General features: G+C 54.5%; 7 protein-coding genes and 1 non-coding gene across 8 annotated transcripts; 5 read left to right on the top strand and 3 right to left on the bottom strand.

Annotated features, from left to right (window-relative positions):
* Positions 1-63: 63 nt before the first annotated feature.
* BKA78DRAFT_351034 (uncharacterized protein) lies at positions 64-825 on the top strand (the record flags this gene model as incomplete). Its single annotated transcript, XM_066891090.1, has 2 exons — positions 64-688; positions 755-825. 2 exons carry the CDS (start codon positions 64-66, stop codon positions 823-825), a joined length of 696 nt encoding a protein of 231 aa, XP_066746589.1.
* A 615-nt stretch (positions 826-1,440) lies between these two features.
* BKA78DRAFT_293717 (uncharacterized protein) lies at positions 1,441-2,484 on the bottom strand (the record flags this gene model as incomplete). The annotated part of the gene is made up of 1 exon (XM_066886247.1): positions 1,441-2,484. The coding sequence occupies one exon, from the start codon at positions 2,482-2,484 to the stop codon at positions 1,441-1,443; it is 1,044 nt and encodes a 347-aa protein (XP_066746590.1).
* A 454-nt stretch (positions 2,485-2,938) lies between these two features.
* On the top strand, positions 2,939-4,282 carry BKA78DRAFT_100317 (uncharacterized protein). The gene is made up of 2 exons (XM_066882054.1): positions 2,939-3,012; positions 3,202-4,282. Exon 2 carries the CDS (start codon positions 3,228-3,230, stop codon positions 4,185-4,187), a length of 960 nt encoding a protein of 319 aa, XP_066746591.1. The 5' UTR covers positions 2,939-3,012; positions 3,202-3,227; the 3' UTR covers positions 4,188-4,282.
* A 176-nt stretch (positions 4,283-4,458) lies between these two features.
* Positions 4,459-5,823, bottom strand: BKA78DRAFT_241924 (DNA-binding protein-like protein HGH1; the record flags this gene model as incomplete). The annotated part of the gene is made up of 6 exons (XM_066883924.1): positions 4,459-5,019; positions 5,074-5,304; positions 5,362-5,475; positions 5,534-5,637; positions 5,709-5,754; positions 5,803-5,823. Coding segments are annotated over 6 exons (1,077 nt in total), but the record flags the coding sequence as incomplete, so codon positions are not given.
* Positions 5,824-6,937: 1,114 nt separating this feature from the next.
* On the top strand, positions 6,938-9,037 carry BKA78DRAFT_351036 (uncharacterized protein; the record flags this gene model as incomplete). The annotated part of the gene is made up of 1 exon (XM_066891091.1): positions 6,938-9,037. One exon carries the CDS (start codon positions 6,938-6,940, stop codon positions 9,035-9,037), a length of 2,100 nt encoding a protein of 699 aa, XP_066746593.1.
* A 64-nt stretch (positions 9,038-9,101) lies between these two features.
* Positions 9,102-10,538, bottom strand: BKA78DRAFT_100353 (uncharacterized protein). Its single transcript, XM_066882055.1, has one exon. The coding sequence runs from the start codon at positions 10,344-10,346 to the stop codon at positions 9,165-9,167; it is 1,182 nt and encodes a 393-aa protein (XP_066746594.1). The 5' UTR covers positions 10,347-10,538; the 3' UTR covers positions 9,102-9,164.
* Positions 10,539-11,851: 1,313 nt separating this feature from the next.
* On the top strand, positions 11,852-11,943 carry BKA78DRAFT_t58. Its single transcript has one exon. It is a non-coding gene; the product is annotated as a tRNA-Tyr (tRNA).
* A 941-nt stretch (positions 11,944-12,884) lies between these two features.
* BKA78DRAFT_100365 (uncharacterized protein) lies at positions 12,885-15,365 on the top strand. Its single transcript, XM_066882056.1, has 2 exons — positions 12,885-13,570; positions 13,621-15,365. The coding sequence occupies exons 1-2, from the start codon at positions 13,008-13,010 to the stop codon at positions 15,149-15,151; spliced, it is 2,094 nt and encodes a 697-aa protein (XP_066746595.1). The 5' UTR covers positions 12,885-13,007; the 3' UTR covers positions 15,152-15,365.
* Positions 15,366-15,534: the final 169 nt, after the last annotated feature.

A 15,534-nucleotide genomic window follows, 5' to 3' on the forward strand; every position in this document is an offset into this window, starting at 1 on the left:
CTCCGGCCGCTCGCCTGTACATATCTACAACACCACAAACTCGACTTGAGAAGACCGCCAGCCATGGCAACCAACTTTGCTCCCTACCAAGATGCGGCGCCCGAGACAGCGCGCGCGCTGTCACCACCTCTGCGCGTCCGGTCGCCCGCCTACTCGTCTCCACGCACCTCGTCGCAACAGACGCGTCCCAAGCCCGGTCCACGCACTGGCACCAATGGCGTCACGTCCCCCAGCGTCACCACACCGCCCACCGCCGGCGTCCACTACAACAATACGACATCGGGCTACTTCGACAACCCCAACGCCGCACAACAACAACAGCAGCAGCAAGATCAGCAACGGGGCAGCGTAGACGTGGAGCGCGGATGGGGATCGCCCGGCGGCGGATGGGGCCAGCGCTTCGGCCGGCGCGAGGAGGTCGACATGTTTGAGACGCGCTTGGGCTGGCGGATGGACTTCGAAGCATGCGCGGCGTACGTGCTGCTGCCGCCGGCCGGTGCGGTTCTGCTGCTCGTCCTCGAGCACCGCAGCGACTATGTGCGCTTCCACGCGTGGCAGAGCGCTCTGGTGTTTTCGTTTGCGTTTGTCCTGCACGTCATCTTCTCGTGGACGGCTACCATCTCGTACATATTGCTGGTGGGAGATTTGGCGCTCATGGCATGGCTCACGGTTCGGGCATATAGGGACGGTGAGTGCGGCCTTTGGGACGATTTCCTCGTCCGTCAACAGGAAGACGGCTAACTTCATGATACAGCCGAGACTTTGGATAGGTGCGAAGTCCCGTTCTTCGGCCCGCTGGCCAGTTCCATTCTGGACGACGAGTAGACCGGCAATGCTCTCACGCTTTTTCATGTCGTTATGTTTAATGTCGATGCTGCGTTTTCAGGAAACACTCGTGGATAAATGGGCTGTATTGTGACGAAATTGGGCTTCTGGGACTCTTTATAATTTTTTCTATGGGGTTCTCCTTGCGAAATATACCCCCCGCTTTGCTAATTCTTTTTTGTTGTTATTCATGCCACACTTTTCCATACTCCAGTGGCCTGTGGACGGTTGAGCTGTATCATTATTTTTCCTTTGTCCCAGCTACTTTGCCAGATTCTCTGCCAAACCTTTTTGCGGCTGTCACAATGCTGCGCCACATATTTTTGATGACTCCCGGTGCGGCTATACTGTGTGATGCACGATATGCCTGGCCAAATGATTTGGCAAACGGATCTTGTCATCCCCAAGCGCATCTTCCAGGTCGTAGTCCATGGCGACTGGCTGAGATGATCAGTGTCCCGACTAACTGGGGACTACAAGATAATACAGATCGAAATGTCTGTGATTTGAATCTTTCAGCCTCACAGCTTTGTGCTCTCTTACATAGCCATTTAGGTTGAAGATCCGGCAACCTGCAGACTTTGGCTCGTTTGTTTCAGAAAAGGGGCGGTTCCTTCAATCCACGTAGATTCGGACATTCCTAGTCCGTGGCCTTGGCCCCTTGGGTTGCAGATTGCCGTCCTGCGATGGCTCTTCTTTTTCTTCTTCTTTCTCCCTTTTTCTCTTCAAAGACTCATTGCTTCTGGCCATGGAGAAGCGGAGTGGCAGTTGTTTTGGATCTTCAGACTTTTCGACCCATGAGTTTGGCATCCATCTCTGACTGGCGTGATCTGCCAAGTTAGACAGCCAGTAATGGGTCCCTTTAATCTTCCGGATCGGCGCTCCTGGTCTCCACCTGCTTTTGTCTTCCCGCGTCATGGCCTTGGGAGTACCTGTCTTGCCGTCCCATAACAGGCTTGTCCAGACGAGCCGGTTGTGTGATATACCCCAGAGAGGATACGCATTCTCTTTTTGAGCGGTCGACTTCACGTGTGGGAGCCAGTCCCACAAGGATAATTGGTCTTTTGTGCCGTAAAAAGCGTCCTTTCCGTACAGGATTTGTCGATCGTCCGCCCAATCCAAGTCGTCAGGTATTTGCATCGAAGGACTCTCGGGCTCCGACACCTGCGCCGCGAATTTCTCGTCGTAAAGGCGGTCGCAGAAGCGCGACAACTGCATGTCGGTCCTGGTGATGCACGTGTTGTTGTAAGAGGACCACCGCATGAAAAGGCGATTGCCCCAGTTAGAGGACATTGGCCAATGCCTGGCGGCCCCTCTGCACCGTTTCACAACCAATTTCATGTATTCGAAGGCGTCTTCGAAATTTCTGAAGACGTATCTACGCTGTATCCCGGCCAGATTTGGGCTTATTGTCCATTCCGTCTCAGCAAGGTCGGCCTTGACTTCAGCTATAGACAGGGCTGGTTTTTGACGGCCCGGCATCTTCCACTGCTGCTGGGTCCCATGGGGTACATCGGGCTCGTCGAAGGAAGAAAATCTGTGGGAGTGGTTGCTGCGGATAAAGCAGAGAGGAAGCGGCGAGGCGAATCGTAATGGCGGCGCAAGCGGTAGAGCAGAAGAGATTCTTGAGAAGGTGGGAGAGCACCGCGTGGCAGCCATGATGCCCATCAATGAGACGCGCAGTTAGGCAAGTGGGAGCGGTGCGCGCGTGATGTCGATGTCGCGCGGCGCATTCGTGTGGGCGTTGATAGTATTCGAAGAGAAGGCGCTGCCAGCGACGCCCGTCAGGTCTGGGTGGCATGAGGTAAGGGCTGGCCCGAGCGCAGCGCGTCCAAATCACGAAGTCACTCCCGTCTCTTCCCATCCTTACCGAGAGTCATCGTCTGCATCCTCCAACCTCTTCCATCATTCTGCACATCATAGATTCGATCATTCATTCCCAGGACAAACAGATTTGCTGCAGTCTCACTCATTTCTTTGGCCTTGTGAGAAAGATGCTTCTCACAACCCATTCGCGCTCCAACACGCCTTCCACCAAATAGTGGTGGTTACTTCATGCTAACATGAGACTCACTCAGTGTCTCTCAGCCCTTAGGCTTGCCGACTCCAAAAGACTGGACGAATGCGGAGCTTGAAAACTGATCGAATCTGAATTCGTGCTCGAGCCGCGCCGGTAAGACCGCAATGGTACAACAAAGCCTCTTTGTTGACAGGCAGCTCTTTGGTCCATTGTAGCTCCGTCTCTCTTAAAGACCTTTTGGAAGATACGGTAGGGTCCAAGATGCAGCCGCTTGACTGCTCCTTGTCTCTGGCCTCCTGTACCCCTGGTCTTGTCGCAACACAGAATTCGAAGCGTGCAAGGCTTACTCTTGATAGTAGTCTCGCCGGAGTTGCTGGACGACATGAGGACTACTACAATTCATTCGCTTCCCACGGAACTTGTTCAAATTATCCACAGCGAGCTGCCGCCCGAGGATGGCAGACGCTTCCGGCTCACCTGTTGGAACCTTCGAAATAAAACCGTTGCGGGCCCTTGGACAAGAGCAGACCAGAAAAGATGGGCTCTGGCGCGTCAGAAACATTGGCCAAATGGAGTTCTCTGCCACAACTGCTACTACTTCCATCCATTTGGCCTCACCGACAAATCATTCCCTCCGGATCAATATGTTCACCAACCTCATTTGGAGTGCGGAAATACACAAGGATCGGTCAAACTGGGCACCCGTTGGTTGAAATTCAGCCATGTCCAACTTCTCATGAACCGACGGCGATGGGGAAAAGAACATGGGCTCCCACTTGACGCCTTGAGCAAACCATACGAACTTTCGCCTCCTGCATGTCTCGAGCGCCCAGACCAATTCAGACTGCGGCAAAAGTGGCAACCAAAGATCATACGCGGGCAACTTTACCTCAAAGGCGAATATGTATTATGTGGCCACATGCCTGATCTCGTTCTCTCACTGGATTCTTTGTTTCCAATTCAACTTTGCCAACACCGCGTGACAGAATTCGGAGTCATAAGCCTCCTTTGCCGTCGGATCAGCGAGCCCATCACCAACCCCAGCGCTTGGCCAACGGAGGGGAACAGTCGCGCTTTTCCTCTTCAATGTTGCGACTTTTGCCACACGGACTACGCCGTCACACTTGGTTACCATCCAGGAAATGATCGAGTCCGCTACGTCCGCTTTGAGACGTGGCATCTGTTGGGAGAGTGCGCAACGCCAGGTGACCGCCATTGGCTGGCCATGTCCTCGATGGATGTCTTGAAGATCATGTCTTTCAAGGTGAACAATCGCTCGAACTTTGTTTGTGAGCAAGGAGGGCAAGTGCGGTGGATTTATGAAATGGCAGAGCATTTTTAGCTAAAGATACCCAACGCGCGTTCCACAAGGTAATACAGACTTTGGTGCTTATCAGCCACTTCCATTTGACGTGATCTTAATCGCTACCTTGAGACATGCGTGTTTAGGGAGCATGTGATTGCCTTACCGCCCAAAGACTTGGTCATTCGAGTTTTGAAAGGGAGCATTCTGGCACTTTGGCCCTGCCTTGATGTTGACATTTCTTTTGCGACCCCCTATGTTCTTCTTTTGCTACGAAGCGTCAATCCTTTTACAGAATCTGCGTTACCTGCTCCTCTTCATCCTCCTCTATTTCTTGGACTCTCGATTTCGGCGCGCCCTCGGGAATGTCCTCCTCCTCGCCCTCCTCCTTGCGCATGAGCATCTGCACAATCCTGTCACAGCCCTCGCGCACTTCGTCGTCCTCGACCTGTAAGTGGCACTCGCGAATAATCGGGTACACCTTGATCTTGCGCATCTCATCGCGCGCCTCCCGCGTCGTCGTCAGCAACAGCAGCGTGTCAAGGTGAATGCGCATAATGTCGTTTTGCGAGTCGCGTGCCTTGTCAGGGGGCAGCAGCTGCACCTCGTCTAGCATGCCGTCTGTGTCTTCGTCGGCGTACTCCTCATTGCCCATCAACGGCAGTAGGAGGTATGGCAGCAGGTTGACCTTGTCCGTGTCCATCAGCGCCGGATGCGCCTCGACGTTGAAGCATGTGTTCTTGATTGTAGATGCCACGCCACGCCGCCGGATGGCCGACTTGTGTTCGGTGAAGACGATGAGCTTGGTGATTGGAATAATCGATGCGTCGTACGGTTGTGGCGTGGTGAGATATGTGCGGCCCTCGGGGTGCTGCTCAAGTCGTTAACCTCAAGTAACATTCTCTTGTCTCGACAGCGTATGTACCTTGGCGATGTCGGCAAAAAGGTAGGAGAGGTAGTCGTAGTCAGCATGCTTGTTGTAGCGGCCTTCGGCACCCTTGACGAAGCAATCCATAAGCTGATCCATGGCTACCTTGGACGTCGACAGCTCTTTGGGGACAGCTCGCTCCATGGTCAACACCCGCTTTATAGAATCCGACTTTCCGAGGTTGGCAAGCAGCATAGCCAGCTCATTCGCGTTGGGCTCCTTTGAGCTCTAGAGTATGCGTCAGATTTGTGATCGTGTGGGAAAGATGCTCAAGCACCGGCGTACGGTTATGCGCAGCAGTAGCGCCTCGAGGAAGGCGTCGTCTTTTGCCAAATTTTCGCGGACCTCCTCGTCGTCGGTAAGGTTGATAAGCATTGTAATGGCATTTTTGGCTATGGCCTGTCCGTTTCCATCTTAGCATATGCGTGGGCGACCAATTCGCAAGGCGATTTCGTACCGTGTAGTCTTTAATGAGCAGTTTCAGGTCTTTTATGGGTTCCAATTGGTTTCGCTTGAAGAGGGAGGGCTGGGCCGTCGAGAACCCAACCAAGTTCTCCGCCGCTGGTGGTGGATCGAGTCAGGATGGTGCTGTAGAGGAGCCGGCGCATTGCGTGTGTTGAGGTGGGGAATACCAATCTGACGAATCTGGGAGTTGCCATGGTGGAGGAACTCCACGAGCTGGAGAATGTCAGGACACTCTTGCGACTACAAGTCGACCAGGCTTACCTCTTCGAGTTCTGTGGGCATGGTGTCGCGAGTGATGAGCGGTCGTGGTGATGCGCTTTCGACGTGCGTCATGGGCCAACTTTTTCATGGTGCGCGGGGCTATCGATAAGCCCTCACACCCTATTTGTGGCCAGGTTCGTCCTGCGGCTCCTTCTCTTCCCCTTCCCATTTTAATCCATCGCTGACCTTGACGGTTTATCATTTTCGCTACAGACTAATCGAGAGTCAGTAACGGGCGCGGTCTCTTCAATGATCGCTATCGGGTCTCATCTTTTGTCTGCTTGTCCCATCATATCTCCATGCTCTGGGCTACCCCCGCGTTCCACCTTGTTGGCTCACAACGCGGCATTATCTGACCTGCAGACACTCACTTGCTGGCAGCTAGTGAGCATCATGTCTAAATAAAGCCTGGCTCCAGTCTTGTGAGATTTGTTCGACTTGATCCCTCAGCGCTGGAGCCTTTGAGACAGGGAGTGATCAAGCGCGTGCTTACAACCATGGCAGTCGGTACGTCGGAAGAACAAATCCACTTCGGACAGTCGATGATAAGGTCGTCTAAAATTGGACCATACTCTATCAAAGACTTTCGGCTCGTGAGCACCTGCGCGACCCGTCAACCACCAAGCCGGCCAAGAGTCTGAATGAGTGCGATGCCGGGCCCGGGGGCCTGTACAGACATCACGCGGCAAAGGAAGCCGTCTGCCCTTGGGCGGACTCCACACCTCATGTTAGCCAATCGTGCAAGTTGAGCTTTCGTCCGGCTGAATCACATCTTCTTCTGGCGAGTCCCGCGGTGCGAATTGTGCATGAGCAAAGTCGGCGCTTACAGACAACATTGCCAGCCAACCAGCGTCCGCGTCAGAAAATTGGTCATTGGTCCATCTTGCATTCAACTGCAGGAACACGACCTTCACAGGCGCCATCTCTTGACGGCCGTCCAGCGGTCTCCCTCCTTAAAGCTAAGTACGGTGGTTATTTCGTTCCCTCTGCTTGAGTCTTGCTTTTTTGATATCGCGTTTGCGAAGGCTTTACTTCTGTCAAATTACTGCAAGCTGGATCTTGCGAGACAATATCGATTTCCAATATTCTTTTAATCACACAACGTTCATTTACATCTCCTTGCACTGTCTTCACCATGTCGTTTCAGCTGTTTCCTGCTCCGCCGAAGAAAACGAAAAAGCAGCCCATCATTGCACAAAGCCCGGCCTCTCCGGAGCCAGCTGTTGAATTGGCAGAGCGTGCAAAGGCGCCCGGAGAACTCCACGAGCTCATCATCAAGATAAACTCTGATCCAACGGAACAAATTCAGTTGCCCGGGCAGGCTCATACCACAGACACCAAAACGTATCAAGCGATAGCTCCTGCTGATGGCGGTCGACAAAGGCAATCAGTTGAGACTTCCTGTACCTCTACTTCTGGAAGAAATCGATCGCAATCGAATGCGACTTTATCCTCCCGCACTTTTTCTCCCAAGAGCGCCTCGTCATCGTCATCCAAAGTTGATCCCAGGACGCATGGCTCACCGGCTCTGTCTGAAAGCGCTACACTCATTGGGACACTCAACAACAGTAGTCCCCCGGTCATGAGATCGATATTTCCTCGATATAATCCCAACCTGCGTCTATCTCAACAAGCGTATAAGCCGACACAACCATCGCCGACCCACATCCCGAAGGAGAAGATCAGCAAGTCGCCTTACTCTCCAGAGTTCTATATCCCACACGGCAAATGGACTCGCAGCGAGTCCCCTGACGCTCCGTACTACACCCCTCTCTTTGAATTGATCCACTTATGGAACGCTGCAAACAACAAGCTGGACCAAGAGGCAAAGAGGACATTTAGCCTGCAGCTTCACAATGGTGGTTCGAAGGAACGAGACCTAGACAAGTCACTGGCCGGACAACACATGGTGTTCGGTACCTCTCCTGTCAAACCTGTGTACATGCTTCAGCAATCTCCCGCTCCCGCCGAGGGAGAGCAGCAACAACTGGCAAGACATGAGGTGCTGATTAGTCGGCATCATCCAACGAAGGCTGAGACACCAGCACTTCCAGTCGCTCATTTGGAATTGAAGACGCCGCCGCCTCACCGGGAGTTCCCAGACACCCACGTTGAGGATACCTCAGCAATTCAAGTGGCGAGCATCCATTCCAAGCTTGCAGCTCTATCTGCTCTTGAAGCGGCTGCAAACAGTCCTGAGGCCGCGAAAATTGCGCTTGTCGATCCCACCGCTTCGTCTCCTGAGGCCGCACAGTTGGCTGCTGCAGCAGTCGCGGGTTCAGAGGCCAAATTTGGTTGTCAACTTTTCTTTTGCCCCATCTCAGAGAGGCTGATGGAACCCTACGAGACGAATAAGTCGGCAACTTACGAGTTGCGGCATCCGCAAATTGGCGCTCTCCCTGTGGTTGTCCAAGGAGGTATCAAGGACTCCCTGCAAAACTTGTGGGAGAGCGAAAAGCCACAGGAGGGCAGCAGATCCGGAAGTCCGAACTACTATCGCCCACTCCCACCAATACACAACACAATCAGCCTCCTCAACCCTTTCGCAACGCCTCGCAGTAGTTTCAGCGAGCCCTCCAAACCCAAGCCATCTTCTCCGTCTCAAAAAACAGCAGGAAGCAATCAACCTCAGCGACCCCTCTCCCCAGCTCCAGACGAAATTTTCGTCCGTCTTGATCTTACAACCCACACCCTGACAATTGATGCTGCCGCACTAATGGCAGTAGCGTCAACTAAGGGTGGAGACGCGCACAAATACGTCATAGATACTGCTGTGTCGGCCGTGCTAGCCGTTGCCATGGCGGAAAGCAGGCGAGAAGGCCACTTTGCTCCTCTCTCACGCACTTCCAGCAAGTCGAGTAGCACCAAAGAGGAACAAGGGATTGGAGGGGGCAAGCTTCCTTGGGTCGATTCTGAAGGCAACTTCGCCTTCGCGGGACCTCCTACTACTGCTGCCAAAGAACGAAGCAAAGTCAAGGCCAAGTGGGGCTTCGGGGAACGGGTTCGAGGCTCAACAAAGGGAGCACAGAAGCAGGGAGATCTGGAGGCTGGCACTGCTGCTTCCGATGCTGGACAGGTCAACGGCAAGAAGAAGGACGAACTGCCCTTTTTGGCCGAGCTGATCCTTTGGGTTCTCGAGTCGGCTTTCAAAGTTGTCGTCTTTGTGCTGGGTCTCCTGCTGAGGATTGTTGCCAAAGTTGTTGTTGGGGCTTGCAAGTGTATCGCGAAGGCGTAGCTGTTGTTTTGGATTCTTACGATTATACGTGGATATGACTCGGGATACGCGCTGGCGTCGCTACCTTTATATAGACTAGGCGGGACCACGAATTACAGCCTCATAGTTTGGCCTTGTTGCTACAGACTCACTCTATTCGCGCCCCCTTTTCGGGCTCCAAGATTGCCCGGACAAAGGCGTCAAGGCCTGCTCTACCCGGTCCCTCTTCAAACAACCACAACCACGGCTCGATCAGCTCGGCCTCCATGATGGTAAAGTTTCCATCTCTTCCAAGCACGCCATCAACACGCGCATACAGCAGCTCCGTCCGATCTTCAACAGGGCTCCCCTTCTTCAGACTCTTCTCGTGCGCAACTAACCACTGCCACAGCTTCTCGGCCACGACCCTGCCGGTAGAAGGCACGCGCGCATCCTCGATGCTCATGACTTCAGATCGCCCACCATATTGCGAATTGACCCTCCACTCGCCGCCCACAGGCCGCTTCCTCGCCACCTGCACCACCTTGCCCGCTATCACAACGAAGCTCCACTCTCCCCACCGCTCGTCTGCCGCTTCCTGCCCGGCTACTGGCTGGATGGCAGGGAGAAATTCTTGCACCATTATCATAGCACGTGTGCCCTCGGGCGCAACGTCTTCTCCCTCGCTCTCGAGCAATGCAACCTTGGTCGCCGCCGCAGCCCCAATGGCCTTGAGCGCGACGCCATCGGCCTCAGTGAGGTCTCGCGGCGCCTCAATCAGATGCGTGCCGACGCCGCTGGCAGCAATCGACGGCTTCAGGACCAGCTTCGCAGCATTCGGGTGCTCTGCAGCGATGTGCTTTGCCAGGTCTTCGAGTGCCGTCGCGCCTGGGTCGATGTAGGTGGTGTGCGGAATCGCGAAGCCAGCGGCCTCCAGTGTCGCCAGGTACGTCTTGTTCGCATCCCAGGCCACCACAGCTGGCGGGTTGTGGATGTGCAGCGACGGGTTGAGGCGCTGGGCGGCGGGTAGCAGCAATTTGAGCAGCCGCATGAAAGGTTGCAAGTAGGCGTGATAAGAGTCGACGCCGAGGAAGATGATGTGTGTGAAAGCGGCTAGATAGGCAGGTGTGACGGTGGGAGAGAGCAGGGAGGTCATGGTTACGGTGGTCGTTCTGCCGTCGCTGCTCTTGTACTCCCGCAAGTGCGTAATGGGTGTCTGAAGGTAGGCTTCCATCTTCGTGTTCCAGTTTTCGATGATGGTCGGAGTGGCCGTTGCCACAGACTCATCTCGAGGCCCGGCAGTGATGAAAAGGACCTTGTTGGTGGTCGTGGATGGAGCAAGAGAACCCATTTTGATGGCGGTCTTGATAGAGTAGCGGCGCCCCTATGATGCGGAGATGCTGATGCTGAAGTTGAAGAGACCAGAAACCCAAAAACCCCGCTCTTGACGATTCGTAAGACTGCTGACGGAACAACTGTATCGCCTGATTGGGGAGGAAGTGATGCCTCCAAAGGTCTAGCCTCCGATGCCTCCAAAGGAAAACTAGCCGATGTCTAGAAAACCAAGGTTCTATACGAGAACGAGAAGGATTGAAAGATTCCAACTCCGTAGAACTCACAAACAGAAGACAAAAGGATTGAGATGGAGTTAATGTCGTACAAGATGATCTGATATGATATATGAGCTCCGGCCTGGCGCGAGGTTATCCGGCGTGGTGGAGCTCGCGATAGGAGATGTCCGCCAGCGCCCCCAGACCCCCAGATTCCGACTTCGCATGTCGCTTGCCCCTTCTCCTGATCAAATCCGGTCCAGTCCAGAGCGAATTGGCAGAGGTGTACCCACTGTTGTTCTTGGGTTGGACATCAAGGTACTCAGCACCTGTTTCCTCCCGAACCGAGGCAGGTGTTGCAACTGGAAGAAATCAGACCTTGTAGGCCTTGGCGCCGAGCTTCACGCTTAGACAGTCACAGAAGTCTGTTCAAGCTTTTTGCTCAGATGCGGGAGACGTTTTCCAGTCAAACTTTTGAGATATTATCGGCACGGGTTGGACGGGCAAAGTTGATAGCTCACGAGGTCAGAGTCGGGTATGAAGGCACTTTCCGATGCAATGCATCTGATGATATCGCCCCGCTAGATCGACGGCTCGGCGCGGCGCGTCTGTTGAGCGTTTCACATCGTGTAGGGTTATTTTTGGGCTGTGTTGAGGAATGAGACAGATGGGCGGGAGGCAAATATGGGCGCTGTTGCTGTGTGAAATTGACCCTGGAGTCATGGATGGCAGCGGCGGAGCAGGTTTGACAGAGAGAGACTTCGAAGTTCTTCTTCTGTTTCAATGCTTTGGAGGCCACGACCGGTTGAATCAGCTCATGCGAAGAGCCATTTCGAGTGTTCGGTTTTCAATGTTTGTTGGTTGCATGCTCAAGGAAAAAAGGGCTGCATTAGTCGTGGCCATCCCTGCTCGAAACGCTTCTTGCAAGCTGCACTGCAAACTATTTAACGCAGCTATGCCTACGCCTTATAGCTCTGTACTTTGCACTACTGAAGCCTTAGATTAAAATTCTTTTCCCTGTCGCTAGCGGTTCTTCGTCGACGAGTTCGCGATTCGGGAGTGCGGTGGCCTGAAGCCGCGCTCAAAGGCCAACGACAATACTTACAGAACGCCTCCCAACACCTGTCAGCACTATGGGGGCATCTTTCCCACAGATGGGGTCGCTTTTTCTATCACTGGTAACACAACCTGGGGTTGAAATCAGGGTAGACGAGGCTGCAGCGGCACGAAAGCCCTCAACATGCACTTTATAAATTGCAACAGTGACGTCGATCTTCAACCAAGACAGCAGTACAACTGCTGTTCACTCCTCTTGGTGTAGTTGGTTTATCACGTTCGACTGTAATAGCTTCACACAATGCTATCGAAAGGTCCCTAGTTCGATTCTGGGAGGGGAGATAACCACATTCTTTTTGCGCTTTTGCAGTCTGTGTAAGGCTGCTGTTCCTTTTGGGGTCCATTGGGACCGAGGTGCGGTGGACGGATCGTAGAGCGCATCCGGGCCATAGCCGGGAGAATCCTTTTTGCACCCCGAATGTCCGGTCAGATGGCACTAAGCCGTTGCCAACGCATCAAGCATGCACCTTGGGAATCAAGAATGTCTGTTGCATATTTTGGCGTGGACCAAAAAACGTAGCTCGACGTCACTGGACATGAATTCACGAAGCAATAGCTCCGCCCGTCGACAAGGCAATCGTCAGTGGCGGTAACGGTGCCAAAAGAAAAGTGAGAGTGGCTGGCAGCAGACAAAGTGGGCTGCCAAAAAGATGGACTATCCACAAGTGGACAAGTAGGGGATCGACTAATTGTTCGGTTAGTATTGTGGTCCCAGCAAGATGGGCCCGGGAATCGAACTTACACCCTAGACCTCCCGCATTCAACGAAGCTTGCTGCAAAGCGGGCGCTCTGCCACTGAGCCTGGAGTTGCGTTAGAAGACAGCACGCAGCAAAGTACGCCAGCCGGACTACTTACTACATGCCCAAGATTATGTAAGGCGCGCTCGCTCTGTCGTCTTTTGACGATAGACAAGGAATCCCAGCCCTCTACTTCTGTAGATGCCCGACGGCAAGCACGCCGCTGAGGTGAGTAGAGTTCAGCTGACATGGCGCTACACCCGTCGGGCGAACCGGGAGGAGTGCCGTAAGCTGGGATGAGGTGGGCGGGAGACTGTAGTCGACTAGCCAAAATGTAGCTGCCAGTTTCAAAGCGCACCATGAATGCTAAAGAATTTTTCTCCCAGCAAAACGGGGCGCAACTGTTGGGAGACGGTTGCCCAAACCACGACGGACAAAAGCGACGGATTCCTGATTGCTCCGTACATTTACATACATGCCTGATGCTGCTGCACGCGATTGCTGTCCTCCTAGCACAGGGTCTGCATCTGCAGCTCGCCTGCAACCCATTGGCTTGCTCACCGCCCTCGTACCGCCTGGGTCCTCCAACTGGCTAAGACGACGCATCCATGGCCCATCACGGTCGTCGAGCCTCTGGCCTGTTTGGTGTGGGCTCCCTCTTTGGCCGAAAGGATCACCCGCATCCTCCGAGCTACTACGACGAGCTCGACCGCCGACATCATCGCCGCCGAAAGTCCAAACGCGAGCGCGATCCTCACGACCACAAAAGACGACGCCGGGAACACAGCCCAATTGTCGATGCCCCGGACTTGGAGCAGCTGCGTCGAGCGAGAGCCGAGTACTACGGCGCAACGCCTTCGGAGCGGAGACGAGAGCAGCCCGTTCGCACTGCTGCCGCCGCCGCCGAAATGCCAGACAAAAAAGGCCGATCCACTCGCCAGTACGCCTACACTCGAAGACGACATGACAACAAACATCCAAGCAAAAAAGAGCGCGAGGAAAAGGACAGCGCCGTTTACGTCTACAGCACCCCAGCCAGCGGAAACCAAGGCTCTAGCAGGAGTTCTCTGCGGAACAAACGCCAAAATGTCGACGACGGCCCGGACCAAGTGGACATTATCGAGGTAGAGCGGGAGGCTTCCCCACCTCCACGGGCCGACCCTCCCAGACGGTATGGACCGCACCGTGCTTTGGAGATGAATTCGCTGACTTGTCACTCAGAACCGTCTCGACCCGCAACCCGCAGCGTCCTGTCATGGCCAAGGGTACAATTCGCAGGAGTAGCACTACAAAGGTTCCTACCGCCGCCCCCGAAGTCGCATCGTCAGAATCCCCGGCGCACCAGCGGAGAAGTAGTGGTCTGTTCGGTCTATTTCGTCATGTCCCGCCAGCGCCCCCCAGCCCAGAGAAGAAACACGACTGTGTGATTTGCATGGACGAGGTCAGGTCCTCTCGATGTCCTAAGCTCGCCTGCGGTCATCGAATGTGCCACTCGTGCATGAGGAGACAGTTTGAACTATCAGTCAAGGATCCACAACATATGCCGCCCCGTTGCTGCACATCAGACCACATTCCTACCAAATATGTCGACCGTCTGTTTGACACAAAGTTCAAGATTTTATGGAACAAGAAGTACCAAGAGTTTACGACCAAGAACCGCCTGTACTGTCCATCGCGGGGTTGTGGCGAATGGATCAAACCATCCAACATTCGAATGGACTCGGCCTCTGGCCGCAAGTACGCCAAATGTCCGCGTTGTCGCACCAAAGTCTGTGTCCTATGCAACGGCAAATGGCACACTCGGCGCCAGTGTCCGCGAGATGAAGAAACGCAACGGTTCACCGAATTAGCCAAGGAATCAGGGTGGCAGCGTTGCTACAACTGCAAAGCCATGGTGGAATTAAAAGAAGGATGTAACCACATGACCTGCCGCTGCACAGCGCAGTTCTGCATGCTCTGTGGAGCCAAATGGAAGACTTGCGAGTGCCCCTGGTTCAACTACAACAGTCTGGACGACGACGACCGCCTCAACGATATGCGAATACCGGAGCCGTACGTCGTAATTGAGCACGACGAGCCTGGCCGCGCGCGAGATCGCATTGGACGCGCAGCGACAGGGGAGCGGCTTTCTCCTGAGGACTACCAGGTACCAGCGCCACGGCGACACCATCCCATTTACAACGCGGAGCGCTCTCCTGTCCGACGACTTCGCAGTATGCGGGAGCGCGAGCGTGAGCGCGAGCGCGCTGACGAGGCACTTGCGCGCCGCCTTCAGACGCAAATCATTCTGGATGCGGCCGACGACATCATTGCACCGCGTCGAGCCCATGGCGGTCGTGCACAGCAGCAGCATCATCCTCGCGCCCCTCCCACCGAAGTCTCGGTCGAAGTCATCAACGTTGGCAACGCGGCCGACCATCACATGAACGACTTTGGTGCCCCTGCCCAGCCAGCATCGCGCCGCGAGCCAGCGACCCTGCGGCGCTCGACGACAACAAGGACCCGGCGCGCTACAGACTCGGAGACGGATGCTGCTGCTTCGCGCCGCATGGGCTATGCGCGAGGCATGGCCGGGGTGACGGGGGCAGGCGGCGAGCGTCGCAGCAGCGTCATGGCCGGTCTTGTGGACGACGGCGCCGGAACCGCCAGGAGACATGGTCTCGGTCGCATTGGCATGTGGCTTGCGTACGTGGAAAATGACCCGGCCGAAGTCGAAGGCAGGTACGCGAGGGCCAGTGGGGTGGCATACTAGGTATGCGTCCCACTCGGATGGAGCCACACATCCTCATCCGAATCCGAATCTTTTCCCTTCCCCCTTTTGGTAACGGATGTTGTTGGCCCGTTGATCAAATTCCCACGCCTACAGCTTTCTCAGATTGCTCTGCAGCATCGAACGAGATTCAGACGAAGCATGATGTCACGCAGCAGCAACAGCGTGGCATGCAGAAGACAGCAGCTTGAAAGCAACGTACATCCTCTTCACCAAGCATATGCTTGCAAGCACCTTTGCACGCGCATCAGCAGCGCACTCATCTTTCCCCCTCCAAAAATTCCTTCCCCCGTCTTTCGCCATTTACTCAAACCCAGCACTACTTATGCATACTTTACGACGGCACGGCATGCACATGTAAACGA

This window comes from Phyllosticta capitalensis (assembly GCF_038381095.1).
Source record: "Phyllosticta capitalensis strain CBS 128856 chromosome Unknown BKA78scaffold_3, whole genome shotgun sequence".
Classification (NCBI taxonomy): Eukaryota; Fungi; Ascomycota; class Dothideomycetes; order Botryosphaeriales; family Phyllostictaceae; genus Phyllosticta; species Phyllosticta capitalensis.

Excerpts from the sequence above, each read along its gene's own strand:
- BKA78DRAFT_100317 (XM_066882054.1), top strand. The coding sequence starts at position 3,228 with ATGAGGACTACTACAATTCATTCGCTTCCCACGGAACTTGTTCAAATT.
- BKA78DRAFT_100353 (XM_066882055.1), bottom strand. The coding sequence starts at position 10,346 with ATGGGTTCTCTTGCTCCATCCACGACCACCAACAAGGTCCTTTTCATC.
- BKA78DRAFT_100365 (XM_066882056.1), top strand. The coding sequence starts at position 13,008 with ATGGCCCATCACGGTCGTCGAGCCTCTGGCCTGTTTGGTGTGGGCTCC. Across the intron at positions 13,571-13,620 it reads CGGGCCGACCCTCCCAGACG|AACCGTCTCGACCCGCAACC; the intron begins GTATGGACCGCA and ends CTTGTCACTCAG.